Source organism: Drosophila gunungcola, assembly GCF_025200985.1.
Source record: "Drosophila gunungcola strain Sukarami chromosome 3L unlocalized genomic scaffold, Dgunungcola_SK_2 000003F, whole genome shotgun sequence".
NCBI lineage: Eukaryota > Metazoa > Arthropoda > Insecta > Diptera > Drosophilidae > Drosophila > Drosophila gunungcola.
In genome coordinates this window covers 2,774,805-2,793,491 of record NW_026453179.1, presented here as the reverse complement: position 1 = coordinate 2,793,491, position 18,687 = coordinate 2,774,805, and the positions used below count along the sequence as shown (strand labels likewise).

The window sequence follows — 18,687 nt, the reverse complement described above, 5'->3', positions numbered from 1 at the left end:
GGACGGTTCTCGCCTCTGGTGGAAAAATACATGAAAAACGAATTATTCATATTACAACTAACACTCTCCAATTAAAGTATGAAAACTCCGATATAAATTAATCACGGTTTGACTTTGGCATCAATGGGATTTCATGAGTGGTAAAAACCTTATTATTAACTTTCCCCTAATTACTTTACAATTCGATTGTAAACAGCAACATTACCTGGAAAAAAAACTCCTTCGGTTACACGTTCGTCTTATATTATTCCAATGGATAAAAAAACTAGAGTGAAAAGGTTTTAATTATTAATACATATCAGTTTGTTTATAAAATAAGGTATGTCCTTTAGGTACCTCATATTTTAAAATAAACTCGCCATTTTGTAACGTCTTTTTAGAAACGGTCAACACTGACGTCACAGCCGAGTGCAACCCTCGGAACAGTGTGCCCAGACGCATAGAATTTAATAGTATTTACTGGCGTTGTAGCCGCGGTCACACCGACGTCGCACTCATTGAAAAAGTCGAAAATATTGTGTGGGTTAAAAAACGCAAACGTCGCCGAAACGCGTAGCCCCAAATGCCCACGCCAAGTGCGGAGTTAAGGATAAAGTTAGCCCCCCAAATCGCACGCTTTGAAGATCGGGGGAAAATCGGATAGATATAGAAATTGTGGATAAGCTAGATAGGGAAAATCACCACTACAACTACGCAGAGGGCACAACCAACAACAACAAGAAGGAGAAGAAGAGGAAGCAGAGGCAGCGCAGTCGGCAGCGCAGCGGCAGAGAGAAAAGATGGCGACGAGAGGCAGTGGAACCCGTGTGCAATCGCAGCCAAAGATTTTCCCATCGCTGCTTTCCAAGCTCCACGGCGCCATCTCTGAGGCATGCGTCTCCCAGCGCCTATCCACCGATAAGAAAACACTGGAGAAGACATGGAAGCTGATGGACAAGGTGGTCAAGCTATGCCAACAGCCCAAGATGAACCTGAAGAATAGTCCACCGTTTATCTTGGACATCCTGCCAGACACCTATCAGCGTTTGAGGTTGATCTACTCCAAGAACGAGGACCAGATGCACCTGCTCCACGCCAACGAGCACTTCAATGTGTTCATCAACAACCTGATGCGAAAGTGCAAGCAGGCCATCAAGCTCTTCAAGGAGGGCAAGGAGAAGATGTTCGACGAGAACTCCCACTACCGCCGGAATCTCACCAAGCTCAGCCTGGTCTTCTCGCACATGCTTAGCGAACTGAAGGCCATATTCCCCAACGGGGTCTTCGCCGGGGACCAGTTCCGGATCACCAAGGCGGATGCGGCCGACTTCTGGAAGAGCAACTTCGGTAACAGGTGAGTTTGCTGGTGGTGTGAAATCTTAGTGGATGCTTCATAAAATTAGGATTTTCGAAACTAAACCGTGTCGGAACTTGTCTAGGAGGATATAGAGTCTGCTTAGGACTGGACTACAAAATCAAATGTGATTTAATGTTGGTCAAAATTGATTAAGTTCTAAACAATGATAGGGACAAATATGATAAGGATAGTTTCCATAGAAATGATGAGACTCTAAAAACGTGTCATATTTAAACCAGTTTTAACTGGTTAGATCTAGTTACTTTTAAGAAGATAATAAAAAAATGAAAATTCAAATATCTATTAACCTAGTTTTAAACTTTCTAACTTACTTAATTTAAATTCCCCCATTTAATTCCCCCATTAACGATATTTTAACCTTAAAAATTATATGTGATAGATTAATATTAAAACTTTTGATCACAGCCACTTCTGTAAGAATGTTATAGATTTTATAGTTTCATTTCTAAAAATGTGGCAACAATAATGGTATTTTTTTTAATAGAAGCGTGATCTCTTGATAAGACCTGCGGAAGTGCAATTGAGATCAAGGTCGTTTTATGATATGTTTAATCTGATAATACTAAAATTATTCATAAGCACTTCCACAAATACTTACATCTTCTTCATATTGCAGCACATTGGTACCCTGGAAGATATTCCGCCAGGAACTGAACAAAGTACATCCCATTATTTCCGGCCTAGAGGCCATGGCCCTCAAGACCACCATCGATCTGACCTGCAACGACTTTATTTCCAACTTCGAGTTCGACGTATTCACACGCCTCTTCCAGCCCTGGGTAACGCTGCTCCGCAACTGGCAAATCCTGGCCGTCACACATCCGGGCTATGTCGCCTTCCTCACGTACGACGAGGTGAAGGCTCGCCTGCAGCGCTACATCGTCAAGGCGGGCAGCTATGTCTTCCGGCTCTCCTGCACGCGGTTGGGACAGTGGGCCATCGGCTATGTGACCGCGGAGGGGGAGATTCTGCAGACGATCCCGCAGAACAAGTCGCTGTGCCAGGCACTGCTCGATGGCCATCGGTGAGAGAAAGAAGATTGTTATTGTCTATCTAAAAATTAACCTTGGATTTTAAGCTTTTTGTATAATTTCTTCGCTTAAAACACTTTTGGATGTTTCTTAACCCGTGGTTCTAATTATGTATTTTTAGAGGTTTTATTCGCGACTAGTTGGGAATGCTCGTTCGTTTTCTTGTTTACTAATAAAGATATTATTTTCCATTTTCAGAGAGGGCTTCTACTTGTATCCAGATGGCCAAGCCTACAATCCGGATCTGTCGTCTGCCGTTCAAAGTCCCACCGAGGACCACATAACCGTAACCCAAGAGCAATACGAACTTTACTGTGAAATGGGTATGTTTTAGTTGGATTTTCTACCCACCTATATCCCTTTACTAACTGACTATTTTTTCCGATCACAGGCAGCACCTTTCAGCTGTGCAAAATTTGTGCGGAGAACGACAAGGATATCCGCATCGAGCCCTGCGGGCACTTGTTGTGCACGCCCTGCCTAACCTCCTGGCAGGTGGATTCCGAGGGACAGGTAAGCGACGTCGATTCATTAATGATTTAAGTCTTAATTGACCAATGATTTGTTGCAGGGCTGTCCCTTCTGTCGGGCTGAGATAAAGGGCACCGAACAGATCGTCGTGGACGCCTTCGATCCGCGCAAGCAACACAACCGGAACGTCACCAATGGGCGACAGCAGCAGCAGGAAGAAGACGACACTGAGGTATAGTTTTGTTCACAGCCTGATCAGCCTGATCCGCCTGCTCCGCTGCCGCCTGTGCTGCTATTTATATACATATTACTCTTATGATTACCTTTGGTTCGTTTATACAGTTATATATGCCTATATATATATATATATATATATTATATAATTTAGATTTTAAAACTGCTATTGTTTATATAAGTTTAATGTTTAGCCTGCAGTTTGCAGTTGCAGTTTCGAGTTTAATTTTGTTTGTTTAGCTGTAACATATTTAAATTATTAGCCAAACTCATGCAACTAACACTCACAGACCCACGCACACACACACACTCAACCATTGACCATCGCGCACATGCATAACGTAGTTAAAGTTCTTTGACCGGAAGTCGCTCATCAACCATTGTTTGCTATCGCTTCCTCTGTTTTCTCCCTGCTGATTTGGTTTGTGTGCGTTCGTTCGTTCGTTTAGTTTGTTCGTTCTTCCACTCTCACGCTCTCTCTCTTTATTGATCACGTTCGCCTCTGTTTATGAATCATTTTAATCGGTTCGATTCGCCCTCGATTGCACTTTTGTACATAGGCACTATGGAATTTATAATTGTAACCTGTTCTGTATTTGTATTTTCTCTTCCATACCAAGCTTAATTAACTCTGTATTTGTATACGGCAGTATTTTTTGTATCTATCCCTAACTCTAGAATCATGGTCTTATTCATTTTATTCCGTTATGTGTTTATTTCATTTTAGTTTATTGTTTAATACTTCCAAAGATATATTTAGTTTGTAGTAGCGTGCGTTTACTTCCCCTCATCAATTCAATTTTATTTGTAAGCAGCCATCGCGCTGCCCTAAGACTGTAATTTATTATTAACAAAAGAAAAAAACAAAAGAAAATTAAGAAATTAGGCTTAACCATATGGGAGGCCTAGAATCGATCGATAATTTAGTTAGATTGTATGTAAATTAATTTTTGATTTCCTCTGTCACAAGGCCAGAATTTATAGCTCTCGTTGCTATCAAAAACACGAACGAAAAGTATTAGCAGAGAAATTTTAAAATCGAACTCATCTTTCGGCTCATTTCGTTAACTTAATATAACACTAAAACAGATCGCATTAATGTACACGATAATAATTATTTATATAATGCAATTTTAATACATTTTAGCGAATAGTTTTTGATTTCCTTAATAAGTTTACGGCTAAAAACAAAACAACAACACAACCACAACAACAAAAAAGAAACAAAACAAAATATATGCATAATACGAATATTTAAATATTGGTTTGAATTGATTTTTATGTTTCCTTATTTCTTTAGCTGTGTTTCTACTAGAGACTTCTTCTTTTCCTTAGATTTTCTGTTTGATGTGCATGCCCAATTCCTCCAGCCAGCGGCATGCTCTATGATCAGCACAAACTATTTGCTCAATTGGTCAACATTGTTCAGTTGGAATTTTATACATGGAATTTGTATTACAATTTTAATTCAACATTTTTGGTATTAATTCGAAAGAGAGAATTTCTGATAATCAAATAAATTTAAATTAAATTTTAAAATTTCATAAAATGCTAAAGACAACAGTTAAGTTCAAGATCGTCAGTTTGAACAAGTCAATATTGTTTTTTTTTTTTTAAATTATAAAAATGTATAATCCTTTAATGTTATTATTCTACCTTTTTCCTTCAAATGTTCATTATTCGAACTCATTGTCAGTAATTGTATTATTCCATGTCTATTGTCCACTGAACTGTAAGGAGACCTTTAATCTGATTCTGTTCTGGATATGTTTAGGACATAGGCGACTTCAACATAGCCACCTCCTCGCTGCACGCACTCAGCACATCCTCTACGGTGGCGGCCGAGAAGCACAGTCCGCACACATCGCCCCGTTTGGGGCGGCGGAGCACCACGCCCAGCTTGATGGCCGTGCAGAACGATCTCTATGCGGGTGGGACGCCCACCCTCAGCCTGCCCAGCAGCTCCTGCTCCTCCATTGCCGCCGCCTCCACGTCCTCCTCCTCCTCTTCAGCATCAGTGGCAACAGTGGCAGCACTATCATCATCATCATCATCCTCCTCCCAGCACCAGCAGCCCCAGCCCTCGGCACCACCTGCTTCAGCGGTCCTTAGCAATGGAGGCGGCGGTATCAGCACCAGCCAGAAGAACACCAACCGGATGAGTGCTCCGCTTATCGGGTCCTGTGTGGCCAACTCCACCTATGGCCAGAAGTTGCCCCAGAGCTCCAGCCACAACAACAGCAGCACAACCAGCGACAATGCCTCCAGCTCGAGTTCATATGCCATCTTGCAGAACATCCACGATCCGGGGACACCCGGACCAACAGCGTCAGTGGCGGTGGCTCCCCCACTACCGCCCAGAAAATCGTCGCCTGGCGTGGAGACGCCCAGCAAGGCCACGGCACCACCACCGCCCAGCAGTAGCAAGAGCATCGACAACATCCAGTGCAGCTTGGACAATGTGCCGCCCCAGACGACGGCGCCGCCGATTCCACCGCACGTCTCGCCCTGCGTGGACACCTTGGCCGAGGATCTGATGCGACAGCAGCGCATTGCAACGAGTACCACGTCGCCGGTGCTCTCCCTGTTGGATGAAGACATCGTGGAGGTGGGCCCGGCGGAAACCATTAGTGGGGTGATCGATACCCGCCCGCTGGAGGCGCGTGGCGTGACCTTGAGCCGACAGGACTCGGCCTCCTCCCATTACACCCAACTCTGCACCACCAGCAGTGGTGGTGGTGGTGGTGGTGTTGGTTCCGCCGCAGCACTGGCCAACGGAAAGAAAGCCACGCCGGCCAAGCAGAGCCAAACCACAACGACGCCAACAACGGTGGCAGCGGTGGCGGGCAACGGGGCTAATCCTCCCCAGCAATCGCAACCGCTGCTCTATGCGAACGTGACGATCAATCAAAAAGACTGCGGCACCGTGCCCTACGAGAACATTAACCTGGAGTACATTGCCCGGCTGATGAACGCGGGCTACTCCAAGGAGAACGCGATCACGGCCCTGGGGATTTCGCGCAACAATATCGAGATGGCCGGCGACATTCTACGCGAGTTTGTCTCCAAGAACAGCGCCTGAAGTGCCACGCCGGCGGATTGTTAAATCGGTTGAAAGTGCTTAGCCCAAAAGCCAAACAATTCAATCCGCAGTCGAACTTCTCTAACTCGAATCAATATGAATTTGTATTTAATAGAATATATTTATTTATTTAAATAGGTTGTTACATTTTTGTAAAGTAACCAAATTAGGATTTTGTATTTGGTGGTACTTTTGTTTTGGGGTCAGATACGTAGTTCGTGTTATACAATCACAAAAAAACAACAAAAATTCCTAACATTATTTTAGAGAATTTAAACTAGTTTTTCAGCTTATTTATAATCCCTTGGCACTTGAATTTATATCGATTTTTTTAGTATACATATGTATATATATTATTTTATTAAAGAAATTTTAAACCAGTTTAAAAAGAACACAACTAAGCAAAACCGCTTATGTACAGCGAGTTTTTTATTTTGAATTTATAAATGTTCTTTGTTTCAAATTAGAATACTAAATTGTAGTGTCATTCAATTTAGTCAGAACTATGCGAAAAATTCAGTTAGAGAAGGTCGACTGTAATCAAGAATCACACAAAATTCGCATTAACCTCTCAAATCATGGTAAATATTCTTCGATTTATGAGCACTAAACTAACACCTCTCCCATAGTTACGCTAAGATAGTTGATTCCAGAAAAATAAACTCTAAGAAGTCTTCACTTGGCGTAGCCAGCACAAGCAATTCAAGTTTCCCCGTTTGACAATTTATTGAAGACAAACAAAAAGATAAATTAATAAACAAAAATTTAAGCACCACCCTTAAATATCAAATATAGCTATGTACACTTAAATTAAGACTATCTAACTTCTTCCTATTAAGAGCAAACAAATATATAATAAATTATAACTCGTATATACGCAGTTCTGAAAGGAAAAACTTGCCCACCCCAAACACACGAAATTAAAAACGTTCTCTCTCTCTCTCGTATAGAATTACAAATCAAGAGCAAAAAAAAAAAAAATACAAGGTTAGATCTGCTCTATATATTGCATCTCAACTAGGTCGATGCTTTCTTTCATTAACATGCCCATAAGCCCATAAGCCCATCTATAAGTAGTCCATCGTTTCATCCAAAATAAAACCAACAGAGTATTTGAATTGGATGCCCCATCGTAGGAGATCAGAATCGAACACAGCCATTATTGAAATGCCTTCGGCGGCGAATGCCTCCAAAAAAACACAGAACTCTGAGTTTCCCCTTAACACCAAATGCAAGCAAGGATTATCCGAGTAAAGGACACAACACCCAACCAGATCCGATGCACTATCAAGTTTACCTCGATTTTTTATACAAAGCTTGAACGTTTTTGTAATAGTACTTGTAAGTTCGAATCGAATCAATTAATCTCCCAAACCAAGTTAAACGAGAAAATAATCATAATTCAATTTGTATTACGAATCCCTTTTTACTGGCTTTATATATGATAATCGATCGATCGGTTTTTAAATTCGTCAAAAAATGTTCTAGTCCCACACAAAAAACACCATTTTTGCCATATTCGTATATCTTCTAAACCTAAGCGATATATATTTATAAATAGGCGATATATTAAACGTGCGACAACCAAAAATCGAATCGAATCGAAATCAATGCAATATATTCACTAAAAGAGAAATCATCAATGCAAGCGTTAAATCATAAGTTATTTGACATAACCTCAACAAATACGAGTATAGAACTACATATATAAACGAAAAACGAAAGGATCTTGAAATTTAAGCAGCATAAGAACAAATGGCAACTCCCAGCATATAGAGAGCCCAACAACCCAAAGGAAAAAGTCAATAAACTGTCAAGTTTTAAGAAGCTTAAGAGAGTCTAAGGCGAAGCAAAGATACGATGATACCATACCATAGTCATGTCATGTAACCGAACAAATCTAAGCAGATATAAATTATTCTTATAAATAAAACCAAAAATTAAACAAAAATATTGATTTTTGCTTTTTTCTATGTGGGGAAGTAAGTAATAAAATGTTCCTCAAGTTTTATAAATGAAAGTTTACAGTATTTCCAGTATCTCACAAACTAATTTTCAACCAAATTGTATCTAAAGTGACCGATCCAGTTATTTAAAATTGGAAGTTTCTGGTGTAGGGGGTTGTATAATTTCACTCAAAAGTTTTAGTGAAGTATATACATTCTTGATCAGAACTAGTACTTCAGTTTCAAAGGATGAAATCTATTGCAGGAAGTATATAAGTCGAACTGGCCGGATCTGACACCTATTAACTCCAATAAAGGGAATCGAAATAGTAAATAAAACCAAAACTATACATAGCTATTTAAAATATGCCCGATATATAGTAATGGTTTAATGTTTTAGAATTCGTATAGCTGACATAGGAACAATTACAAAATGCACCGGAAAATGAACATAGCATTATTGTTTTGAACCTTTTTTGCATATATTATAAACTTTACGGATTCCCAAGAAAGTAAAAACACACTAGCGATTTTTAGTTTATTGAAATATGTATTTATTATTTATTCTGTTGTTGTTGTATTATTTGACTTATATAGTTTGCGATTTTTTTTCGTATTCAAGCACATATGTATGTATGTATTTTTCTTGTATTTTTGTATCTTTTTTGATGTTTTTGTTACATTTTTGTAGTTTTTTCAATTTTTTTTGTGTTTTGTTTGAAATATTTGTATGTTTTTGTTGGTTTTTCGTAATAAGGATTTTAGTTACTGTGCTGTTCATTTCTTGCATTGCATGAATGACAAAACGCCCGACCGCCGGCCGCTCAGAAAATTTTTTGGGCTGCGATGGCGTTTGGCATTTCTGTCGACTATCTCATCAACCTTCAGTTACCCCACCCGCCCTGCAGATAAATATATATCCCGCGGGATACACATTCCGCATATATCTATATGTAGATGTATAATCGTTATACAATATTAAAGTTACTATTTTTTCTTGCTCTTTGTTCTGGTTTTTGTCTGTGATCTGTGTTGCTTAGTGTATGTTTTTGTTGTTGTGGTTTTTTTATGCTGTTGTAGTTGTATATAACATGGCTATAATAGGACGTACTGATCCCAAATTTGTTGTTAGCTTGTTAAATGTTTTTTGTTTGTTTTTTTTGTTACATTAGTTTTTTTTTCTTTAGTAATTGAAATTCATAATTTTCACAATATTTGCTCTTTGTTACCGACACACGACACGCTCATAAGGTTTGGTTTTTTTGTTTTATTTTTGTTTTTTTTTAGTTTTTTCTCGTATATATAGATTTTTTAAAAATTATTTTTATAATCTTCATTAAATGGTTTCAACAGATTTGGCGCAGCAAATTTAATTTGCTCTTCATCGTCACACAAAACTTTTCGTAATTTCCTTCTCTCCTCAATATTTTTTTTGTGAGTTTTCGTAATGCATTTTGTTGTTGCTTTAAATAAATATTTACGATGTAGCATGTATGTTTTTGTATAATATGTTATGTAATAAGTTAATGCAACCCTCTGAATGCAACAAAAGAATTGGCGAAACAACTTGGCGCGTGTTCACAAGCGAAGATCAAAACAAAGAAAATAATAACATTAATATTAAGTATGTTTACGTTAATGAATATGTAAAATATATATGTACTGTACTTGTAGATATAAATACTTTCATCTTGCTACACTCCATTGATTGGTTTCTTGTTTGATGTTGCTGCTGCGGTTGTTGTTCTACATAACTGTGGCTGCCGCAGTACAATTATTATTCAATAAATATAAACTTTAACAGTAAGATTGTAAGCAGTGAAAGAACAATTTTCGAGAAGTACAAAAGAATACGAGAAGAGCAAGATACAGTAGAAGCAGGAACTATCCCGGCCATAGACAAATGTATTTAGAGAGTGTTGATTTTATACAATTTCTAACGCAATTATGCAAGGATTTCGTTGCCATTCTAGAATAAATACTTCATAGATTATGTTGTTTGTTTCCTTCCTCTCACTTTGTTTTGCTTTTCGCGATGTTTTTTTAATTATTTAAAATTAAAGCAAACTAGTAGAAAATAGTATACGTATACAAACGTTTTGGTTTTATCTCTCAGACACTTGGATTTCAATTTCATTTTGCTTCTAACTGGCCACAACACGAATCACGGTTGAGTCTAGTTGAAAACAAAGTGTTACAATGGTGGAGGGTTAGTTGGTAATATTACAAATAAGTTTCGATTTCAGACACGAAGAGTTCTCTTGTTGAGTTGCCGTTAAGTAGTTTCGTAAATATTAAATATATGCCTTTGCTATCAATTATTATCAATTACGATCGTTTTCAATAGTGTTTTCTTGCTTCTAAAGGTTATATTCGTTATAATTGTTTGTGTATATGAATAGGGCGACAAGTTCACGTTGCTGTTAGTTGGTTGATTGGTAGCCTGCTCGCTTATGGCTTGCGTACAAGAATATATATAGCTGTAGGTAATTGTCTTTGATGTGCATCTAATATCCTGGCTTGCCTGTGTAACATTTGCAGCCATCTACTCCACCAAGTTGCCTAAAAGATTGGAATTTCTCAATCAAAACTACTTTCTAAAACTGTGGCATATGCGTTATCTCACCTGGAATGCGTGGATGACGCGCTAAAACGGAAAAGCCTTTGCCCTGCGGTCCTTTGGGTGCACGAATGAGAATTAGACGCGGCACAGAGTCATCGCCGTTGAGCTTGAGGCGCGAGATCAGACGATCTGGACGATCGTTTATTTTCAGAACATTGCAAGCTGAAGACTTTCCATTACGCTAATGGAGATAGAAATTTACCTCGTTAATATGTAATGCACAGAAGTTTCAGTACAAGATTCAACCCACCTGATTGGTAACCACGGAAAACTCCACGGTATCGCCTGGATGTAAGGCGACAGTATTGCCCTGCACCTCGGACATGTGGAAGAACAACTTTTTTCCGTCCTCCACCTCAAAGTTGAGAAAACCAAACTGTCCCTTGATGGAGTCCACAGTGGCGCGTTTCTTCTGCCTCACGGCATTCACATTCGCTGCCCGACCGCTTTCATCGATGCGGAAACTAACCAAATCGCCCTTCTGAAGCAGATCTCTCTTGTTCACCAGACTAGTGATCCCGAACTCATGTTGCGAAATAACAGTGGTGCGTAGCTCGTCGAGAATCTCAATTAGACCGGCATACTCCTGCTGGTCAGGATTGATACACCGCAGCGGACGAGCCACCACACCATTGTGGGTGGTGTCCAGAACAGCAGGCTGGGGAATAGAGTTCTTGGGCAGCATGCGGACATTCTCGGCCGGCAGACAGTTTCCAGAAACGGATGTATTCCCGTTGCGGGCCAGAGTGTACTCCACCTCCTGACCCAACTCCAACCAGTTGGGGTTGCCCAGATAGTTGCTAAAGTGAAAGAAGACCTCCTCGTCGTGGGACAAAGTCTCAATGAATCCAAAATTCTCCTTCATTACAGCTATGAAGCCACGGTACACCTGCCCAGCCTCGGATCCGGCATGATTGTTGTTCTCCAGCTTAAAATCGTCAATGTGGCCCGGATTGTTGCTGCCCACGCTGCTGGTGCTGCCACCGGGGCTGCCGTGCATCACATAACCATTCTGAAGCGAGGCGTTCGAGCTGCTGCTACTGATTCCATTCGATAATCCTGAAAGCTGGTCGTTTTGGTTAAGGTTTCCCCCAGTGCTCGGCTGATTAAGCAGCAACTGTTGCTGCTGCTGTTGTTGCTGCTGCTGCACCGAAACTTGCTGTACGTTAACGGCTATACACTCCTTGTTACGTTTGACCTGAATAACAACATAATTATAAAGTCTTAACTAATTTCCTTGAAAATCACAATTTTTGTCAAACTCACCATGTAAATATCGAAGCGTACTCGCTCCCCAATCCTTGGTGGTTTTTCGCAGTCTTTAAGAAAATACATAATAGTCTTTTTAGCATCGGCATTCTCGTAGGTAATCACACCGCCCTCGACGCGATCTTGAGATTTAATTGGGCTCTTGGGTGCCTCGCGTGTCACGCAGCCTGCTCGTAGATATTACGAATTAGTAATGATATAATTTTAATGCGAATATTAAAGGCATACCCTCTATGTTGCTGACCACTAGGGTTTCGAATTGCACTGAATTGGGCGGCAAGTGTTTTATGCGTATGGCCTGCAAACGCGAGTTATTATAGGCCAATCCAGGCTCCTGGATAACAGTGAATTCCACCTCATCGTTGACGTCGATTTCGCGGCTCTATAAAGACGAATATTTGGGTATTGATAAGCAACTGGCTTCCTAGAACAAACTTATTATAAGAACGATTCTCACCGTATCTAAAACTTCAGTAAAGTGGAAAAATAGACGAGCCTGGCGCTCCACGCAGCGCAGGAAGCCGAAGCCCTCTTTTAGGGATGCAATGGTGCCCTGCTCCCGCTTCTCGCCGGACACCTTAAAGGTCTCGTCCAGCAGGGCGATCGAGGTGGCCCGTTGTAGCTGATCGCGTCGATCGGTGGCAAGCAGAAACTGCACCCAATCACCATGGCGCAAGGTGAAGTCACCCTTCTGATCCTTGTCCCCGAACGGAACCTCCACCTCGGAATAATCCAAAGCCCTGTAACGAATGCGACCCGGCAAGGGATCATTGTTCTGGCGCACCGGATTGTTGCGATCGAGCGACTTGAGCACCTGGCCCTTGTACACCGTGCTGTCCACGTCTTCAAAGATAACCGATCCCGGTGCTAGGCGCGTGATGTTGCACGCAAATTCACGGCCCTGCGGCGGCACAGAGGCAGACTGCATTTTTGATTGGAGGATGTTGGGGTTGGTCGGATCGCCGCTGCCACTTACGCTCCGCGTCTGGATGGTGAACTCGACATCGTCACCGGGGCGCAGCTCTACATTGCCCTCGGCTTCCGAAAAGTGGAAGAAGATCTCTTTAACCACATCGGCGCGTTCGATGAAGCCGAATGATTCCTTCATGGAGCAAACAACGCCACGATACTTGACCGGCTGGGCCGGATTCTCCAGGCGAATATGGCAGGCGCCTAGATTACCTCTGTGATAAATAATATACAGAATTATTTAGGCTTAAGTAGATAAACTATAAACTAATTATTACCTTTGGTTTGTTGCGATTTGAAAGCTGACCTTGTCGCCAGCGCGCAAGTTGACATTGCCTTCCACATCGTCTTTGGTATAGGGTAAAAAGAAGCATTCGCCTCGGTTCTCATAGCTTATGCGACCGGTGGTCTCGCTGGAGTTGAGCAGATTATTAGCGCTATCCGTGCGCAGCTCGGTGGTCACTGTGCCGGTGACCCGCTCCTCGGAGAGAACAACCTCTGGGGCTATCTTGGACACTTGACTAGCTATCGGCTTGCCTGTGCGACGATCGTAGGTCATCTCGAACTCCACGGGATCCCCGATTTTCAAATGATCAATATTACCGCTGAATTGCGAGAAATGAAAGAAGAGTCGTGCCTGCCGCTCGCAGCACTGAATAAATCCATAGGAGTGCTATAATTAAGGGGAATAGAAAATGTAAAATTAGATATTGCGGTCAAGTGAAAGTTTCCGTCTCCTACTCACCAGCAGCTTCTCGATGATGCCAGTTTCCCGGGTGGTCTGGCTGGGATCCGCAGCTGCAGCCGAAGAACTGCTTGACTGGGAGCCAAAGATAGAGGAGGAGCTCCCAGCTCCGTTAGTCAAAACGCTATTAGATTGGAATACTCCGATTTGAGGAGGATTCTGGATGACGTCGTTGACCTCGTTGGCATCAAACATTCCAATGCTTTGATGTTGTTGCTGCTGCTGCTGATGCTGTTGCTGTTGCTGATGTTGCTGTTGCTGATGTTGCTGCTGCTGTTGATGTTGCTGCTGTTGCTGATGTTGCTGCTGATGCTGCTGCTGTTGTTGCTGCTGTATATGCTGCTGCTGCTGTTGTTGGTGTTGCTGCTGCTGCTGTTGCTGATGGTGATGCATATTCTGCTGCTGTTGCTGCTGAGGCGACGGTCCCTGACCTTGCGGCTGCAATCCCAGCGTTGTTGAATCAAGCGTAAAGGTTCCAATGGTCGGAAATGTAGTCGGGATTCCCAGGTTGCGAATGGCATTAATGTTGAAGTAACCATCGCATGGCAAGTTGTCATAGATTTCTGAGGCATTAATTTGAATGGTAGAAAAGATTAAATATTAAAAAAGTAAAATTCTTTTTTATTGCTAAATGTTTTTAAAAGTCTAAGAAAAAACTAATTTTACACCCCTTTAAAACTATAACTTTACATCATTTCTTAAATGATAAATATTTTGATAATTTCGGAAAAATATGTTTTTTGTTTCATAGGTATATAAGAGACCCAAAAAATATTATTTTGCACTAAAAAAGTATGAATTAATTGTGAGTTATACATATTTATTTTTTAAATTATTATTTGTTAAATACCCTATTTAAAATAAATCAAAGCGTAAATGTTTTGTATATAAGACCCTTACCTTCGCCGGTGCGGTACACCTTCGATTGCGTATTCATGTTGAATTGATTGATATTGGATATTAACAACAAAGAAAAATGCTGATAAGGACTAGCAAATTGGAGACTGGTTCTTGGCGATGGTGATTGCAATTGTTATTGGTATTGGGTGGTCAGTGGTATAACCCGATAATAGATGCGAATAGCGAAAACGATTGGAACGAAAGTCGAAGTTTAAGAAAGCGCGAGAAATTACCGAAAACAGATTTATTGATCTCACTTTTTTTGCTTTTTAGGGTATTTTTCTTTAATTTTTTTTTAAGTTTTTTTTTTAATTTTTTATATCAAAGAGAAAAAACTAAGCAATAAATACGTATTTGTTTTTAAGTTTTTGTTTGTTTTGTTTTTTGTGTATATATATTTTGGCTAAACACTGGCACAAGAGGCACTGAAATTCCTTGTCTTCGAAGTTAATAAAAATTGTTGTCTTTTCTCGAGGACATGCCCCAAAAAAAATGGTTGTATTTCTTAGCTTTCCTTTGCTGTTGTTGGTTTGTTTGTGTTTCTTGTTGTGTGTTTTTTGTTGTAAAAAATGCCGACAAATATTGTAACGTTGTTGGTTTGTTTTGGTAGTTTGAAGTTCCTTCCTGGGTCTGTTGTAGGTTTTGTTTCCAAAGTTGTTTTTTTTATATATATTTTTTGATCGTTTTGTGTATTCAAAATATTGTTGATTTACGATGAAAATGCATACCAGCTGCTGCCGTTGGTGTTTTTTGTTTTTTTCTAGTTTTGAATTATTATTGAATTATTGCATTTTGTTTGAAATGGTTTTGGTTGATTTTTTTATATTTTTACTTTAGTTTTACTACAAAAATACACTGGGAATACTTTTTACTTTTGGGTAAGATTAGCTTTTGTTTGATATTTGAATATTTTGTGTGTTTTGCTTGATTATATTGTTTTTTGTTTTCTATATAGTATACATATATATAATATATATTTTGTAGGCAATCGTTGTGGTTTATAGGAAGTAGTAGTGATTTATTTTTAAATTACTTTCGAATACCCTTAGTACAACGATGATTTTTGGGGACGAGGTTCGATTCTCCTTCTTATTCTCCGGCTGCTTCTTCTTCCCGGGACTTCCGTTTCCGGTTCCTCCCTCTCTATATCTTCGTCTCGATTTTCTTTTTTCTTTCGCTGTACGTTGCTATTACTTTTCGGTTGCACGATTTGTATAATTTGTTTGTTGTTTTTTGCTGTTTTATTGCTGTTTCATTTACTATTCACTAAGCAAAAATTATGAGTTTTAAGGTTTTTGTTTTTAATATATATAATAGATATAGGATACCCGTTATGTGGAGTTATCCTCGCTCATTTACTATGTTGAACTTTAAGCCTACGATTTATTTTGTTTTGTTTAAATATATATTTTTTTGAATGCGTTTTGAAGTCTTTTTATAACCTAGGGTTTTTATTTTTGCTTTTTGTTGGTTGGTTTTGTTATTTTTCACTTATTCCTTTGTTTTGTTTTCTCGGTTCTCGCTTACTAGATTTAAGCTTAGTTTAATAGTTTATATAATATAATATATAATATACTATAGTATATATGTATCGAAGTCCTTTAAGATATCACGAATTTGTTTCAATGTTTTTTATCTTTTCATTTGCATTTGCTCTTAAGTGTAAAGTTGTTGTTGTTGGTTTAAGATGTTTTTCTGTTATCTTCGCCTCCTCCTTCGCTCCTTCTTCGCCTATTGTTAAAAATTACGGGTTTTGCCTTTCAATCCATTCGAGATTTTTTTGTGGTTTTTCTTTGCGTTTTTTCTTTTTTTGTTTATTTAAATTTATAAATTTACAGTAATTATCACAGAGTTGTTAAATCTTTCTTTGAATTTGTTTTGTTTTTCTTTTCTCCGTTTTACTTCCGTTTGTTGCAGTTGCTTTTGCTGTTTTAGACTTTTAACATTTCTCACTAGGTACACTTATAAAAAAAAACTGAATTGAAAACTAGTAAAAAACAATGCTTTATTGGAAAAAATAAAAACTGTTTCTTTGGCACAAGGCCGCAGTTTTAAATTTGTAATGCGTTCTCTATATATATTTTATTAATCCGTTTATTTTTTACTAACTTATTGTTTTTCTTTTTAAATTTATTGGCTAAGTTAAATTGCTGGTGTTGTTGTTGTAGGTCTGTGTAAAACGTGACTTAAAACTTATAGAATTCTTGTAGATTTTTGGTTTTAAATGTTTTCTTTATTGTTACCGTTATATTTTTAGTATATATTTTTTATTCACACTTTTTTTGCGGCACAATTGTTGCTTAATCGGTTTTATTCTGCTCTTGCTTCTCTTTCCGTCTCTCACTTTCTTTTCGCCCCTTTCTGGCCTTTATCAGTTTATTCTCCTTTACGACTTAAATTCTAGCAGTGTTTTTTTGTTTAGTTAAATAATTTAGACTGATGTTGCGTTTTAAATTAAATCGTTTTTAATATGTTTAAATTATTTGTTGTTGATTTACTCCCGGTTATTTTGTACTTTAAAACATTAATTCAGTTGTTTGTTGTTGGTTGGTTGTTGTTTGTTTGTTTGTTGTTGCTGATGCTTTTGTAGCTCGGTTGCTGTTGTTGTTGTCTTAATTTAAATTAATTAGCAAATTGAATTCACTTTGACTTAACAACAAAAAATTCGTAATTAAATTAAAGCTTTTCAGGAAAAATAATGAGGAATTTTGGGATTGATTTAGCGTTTTCCAAAGTGTTTATTTTAGGTTTTGTTTTATTCGAGAGTCCGAACGCCGCAGCGCCGTTGCCTTTACTTTCCCGTTAGTTTCGTGTTCCGTTTCTTTTTGTTTTCAGTGCTTTTGCTGTTTTCTTTTGAACTCCGCTTCACTTGCTCCTTCGTAGTTTGCCTTTTATTTTTAGCTTTTCTTGTATTTTTTTATTTGTTGGTGCTTTTGAGTATTGACGAGTTAATTTCACAGCGTTTCAATTTGTTTGGTTTGTTGTTGTTGTTGTTGTTGTTGGTTTGTTGTTTTTTTTTTTTTGAAAGTCTTCGTTTCAAGCTTGGCTTGTTTTTTGTTGTTTTGTTTTATTTGCGCAGTCGCTTTATCTCCCTCTCTCTCTCTGTCTGTCTCGCTCACACCCACGGGCGGCGTAAAAATTCTCGTTTTTTATGTTTGTGTATGTTTTATCTTTGCAAAGCAAACGAAACAAAAACAAAGAAGAGTCCAAAAAACTTAAAAAGTTTTTGCTTTGACTTATTTCCTTTTGAGCTATGTTGTTGTTGGTTTTTTATGTATTTTGCTGTAACTTTCAATTATATGCGATTTATATTTTGTATGTATTATTTTTTGATTCGTTTTCGATGGTGTTTTTTTATTTTTTATATCATATTTTTTGTTGTATTTTATATTATTATTATTTTTATTCAGATTATGATGAAAGTGATGTCAAAACGGAGTTTTAGTTACAAAAGCTGCGGGGTGAAAAAAGAGAAAGGTGGAAACGATTAGACCAAAAATCTAAATTTTTTTTTCTTTTTTTGGCTAGTGAAATCTACACCGAAAAAGTCTTGCTGCAGTTTTATCGATTTTTCAGTGTTGCAAATGGAGAGATTTTTGCCTGCCGGAAAAAATTGCACACACACATCAACCCACTACGCACACACGCACGCTCATACACACGCATTTGCAAACTGGCTGGCAGCGAGAAAAAATGTTATTTAGGCATTAAAAACCTTGTTTCTCTGGCACTTTTCATGTTTTTCCATCACAGCTATGTCTGCGGCACATTTTCTGCATATTTTCGTTCCGAATTTGAGTTAAATAATAGTCCTATTTGAAGCGAAAAAGATTTTTATCGACCAGCCACACGTACCACACGACAGCACAACAACCGGACGCCATTTTGCCGACAACAACAGAAAAAAAATACCGTTTTGGAATGTGACCATATTGATTTGCCCGTTTGAAAAAGGTTCCGTTGCAGCAAAACATAAAACTTAAACACATTAATTGTGTTTTAGTTCCTTTACCTTCACCCGAAAAAGTCATTCTCCAGCGCTCATAACATAACAATACGT

General features: G+C 38.9%; 2 protein-coding genes across 3 annotated transcripts; one reads left to right on the top strand and one right to left on the bottom strand.

Moving 5' to 3' along the window:
- Positions 1 to 450: 450 nt before the first annotated feature.
- LOC128258314 (E3 ubiquitin-protein ligase CBL-B-B) lies at positions 451 to 8,103 on the top strand. The gene is made up of 6 exons (XM_052989873.1): positions 451 to 1,333; positions 1,974 to 2,381; positions 2,587 to 2,711; positions 2,780 to 2,901; positions 2,960 to 3,091; positions 4,868 to 8,103. The coding sequence occupies exons 1-6, from the start codon at positions 780 to 782 to the stop codon at positions 6,173 to 6,175; spliced, it is 2,649 nt and encodes an 882-aa protein (XP_052845833.1). The 5' UTR covers positions 451 to 779; the 3' UTR covers positions 6,176 to 8,103.
- Positions 8,104 to 8,651: 548 nt separating this feature from the next.
- LOC128258915 (cold shock domain-containing protein E1) lies at positions 8,652 to 18,518 on the bottom strand. Of its 2 annotated transcripts, none has more exons than XM_052990923.1 (10): positions 18,483 to 18,518; positions 14,628 to 18,081; positions 13,728 to 14,290; positions 13,261 to 13,655; positions 12,471 to 13,197; positions 12,242 to 12,395; positions 12,011 to 12,180; positions 10,995 to 11,942; positions 10,748 to 10,925; positions 8,652 to 10,683 (listed from the first exon to the last, which is right to left on the bottom strand). In XM_052990923.1, the coding sequence occupies exons 2-10, from the start codon at positions 14,662 to 14,664 to the stop codon at positions 10,667 to 10,669; spliced, it is 3,189 nt and encodes a 1,062-aa protein (XP_052846883.1). In that variant the 5' UTR covers positions 14,665 to 18,081; positions 18,483 to 18,518; the 3' UTR covers positions 8,652 to 10,666. The 2 variants fall into 2 exon arrangements, with proteins under 2 accessions (XP_052846883.1, XP_052846882.1); XM_052990922.1 differs by lacking the exon at positions 18,483 to 18,518 and adding an exon at positions 18,343 to 18,476.
- Positions 18,519 to 18,687: the final 169 nt, after the last annotated feature.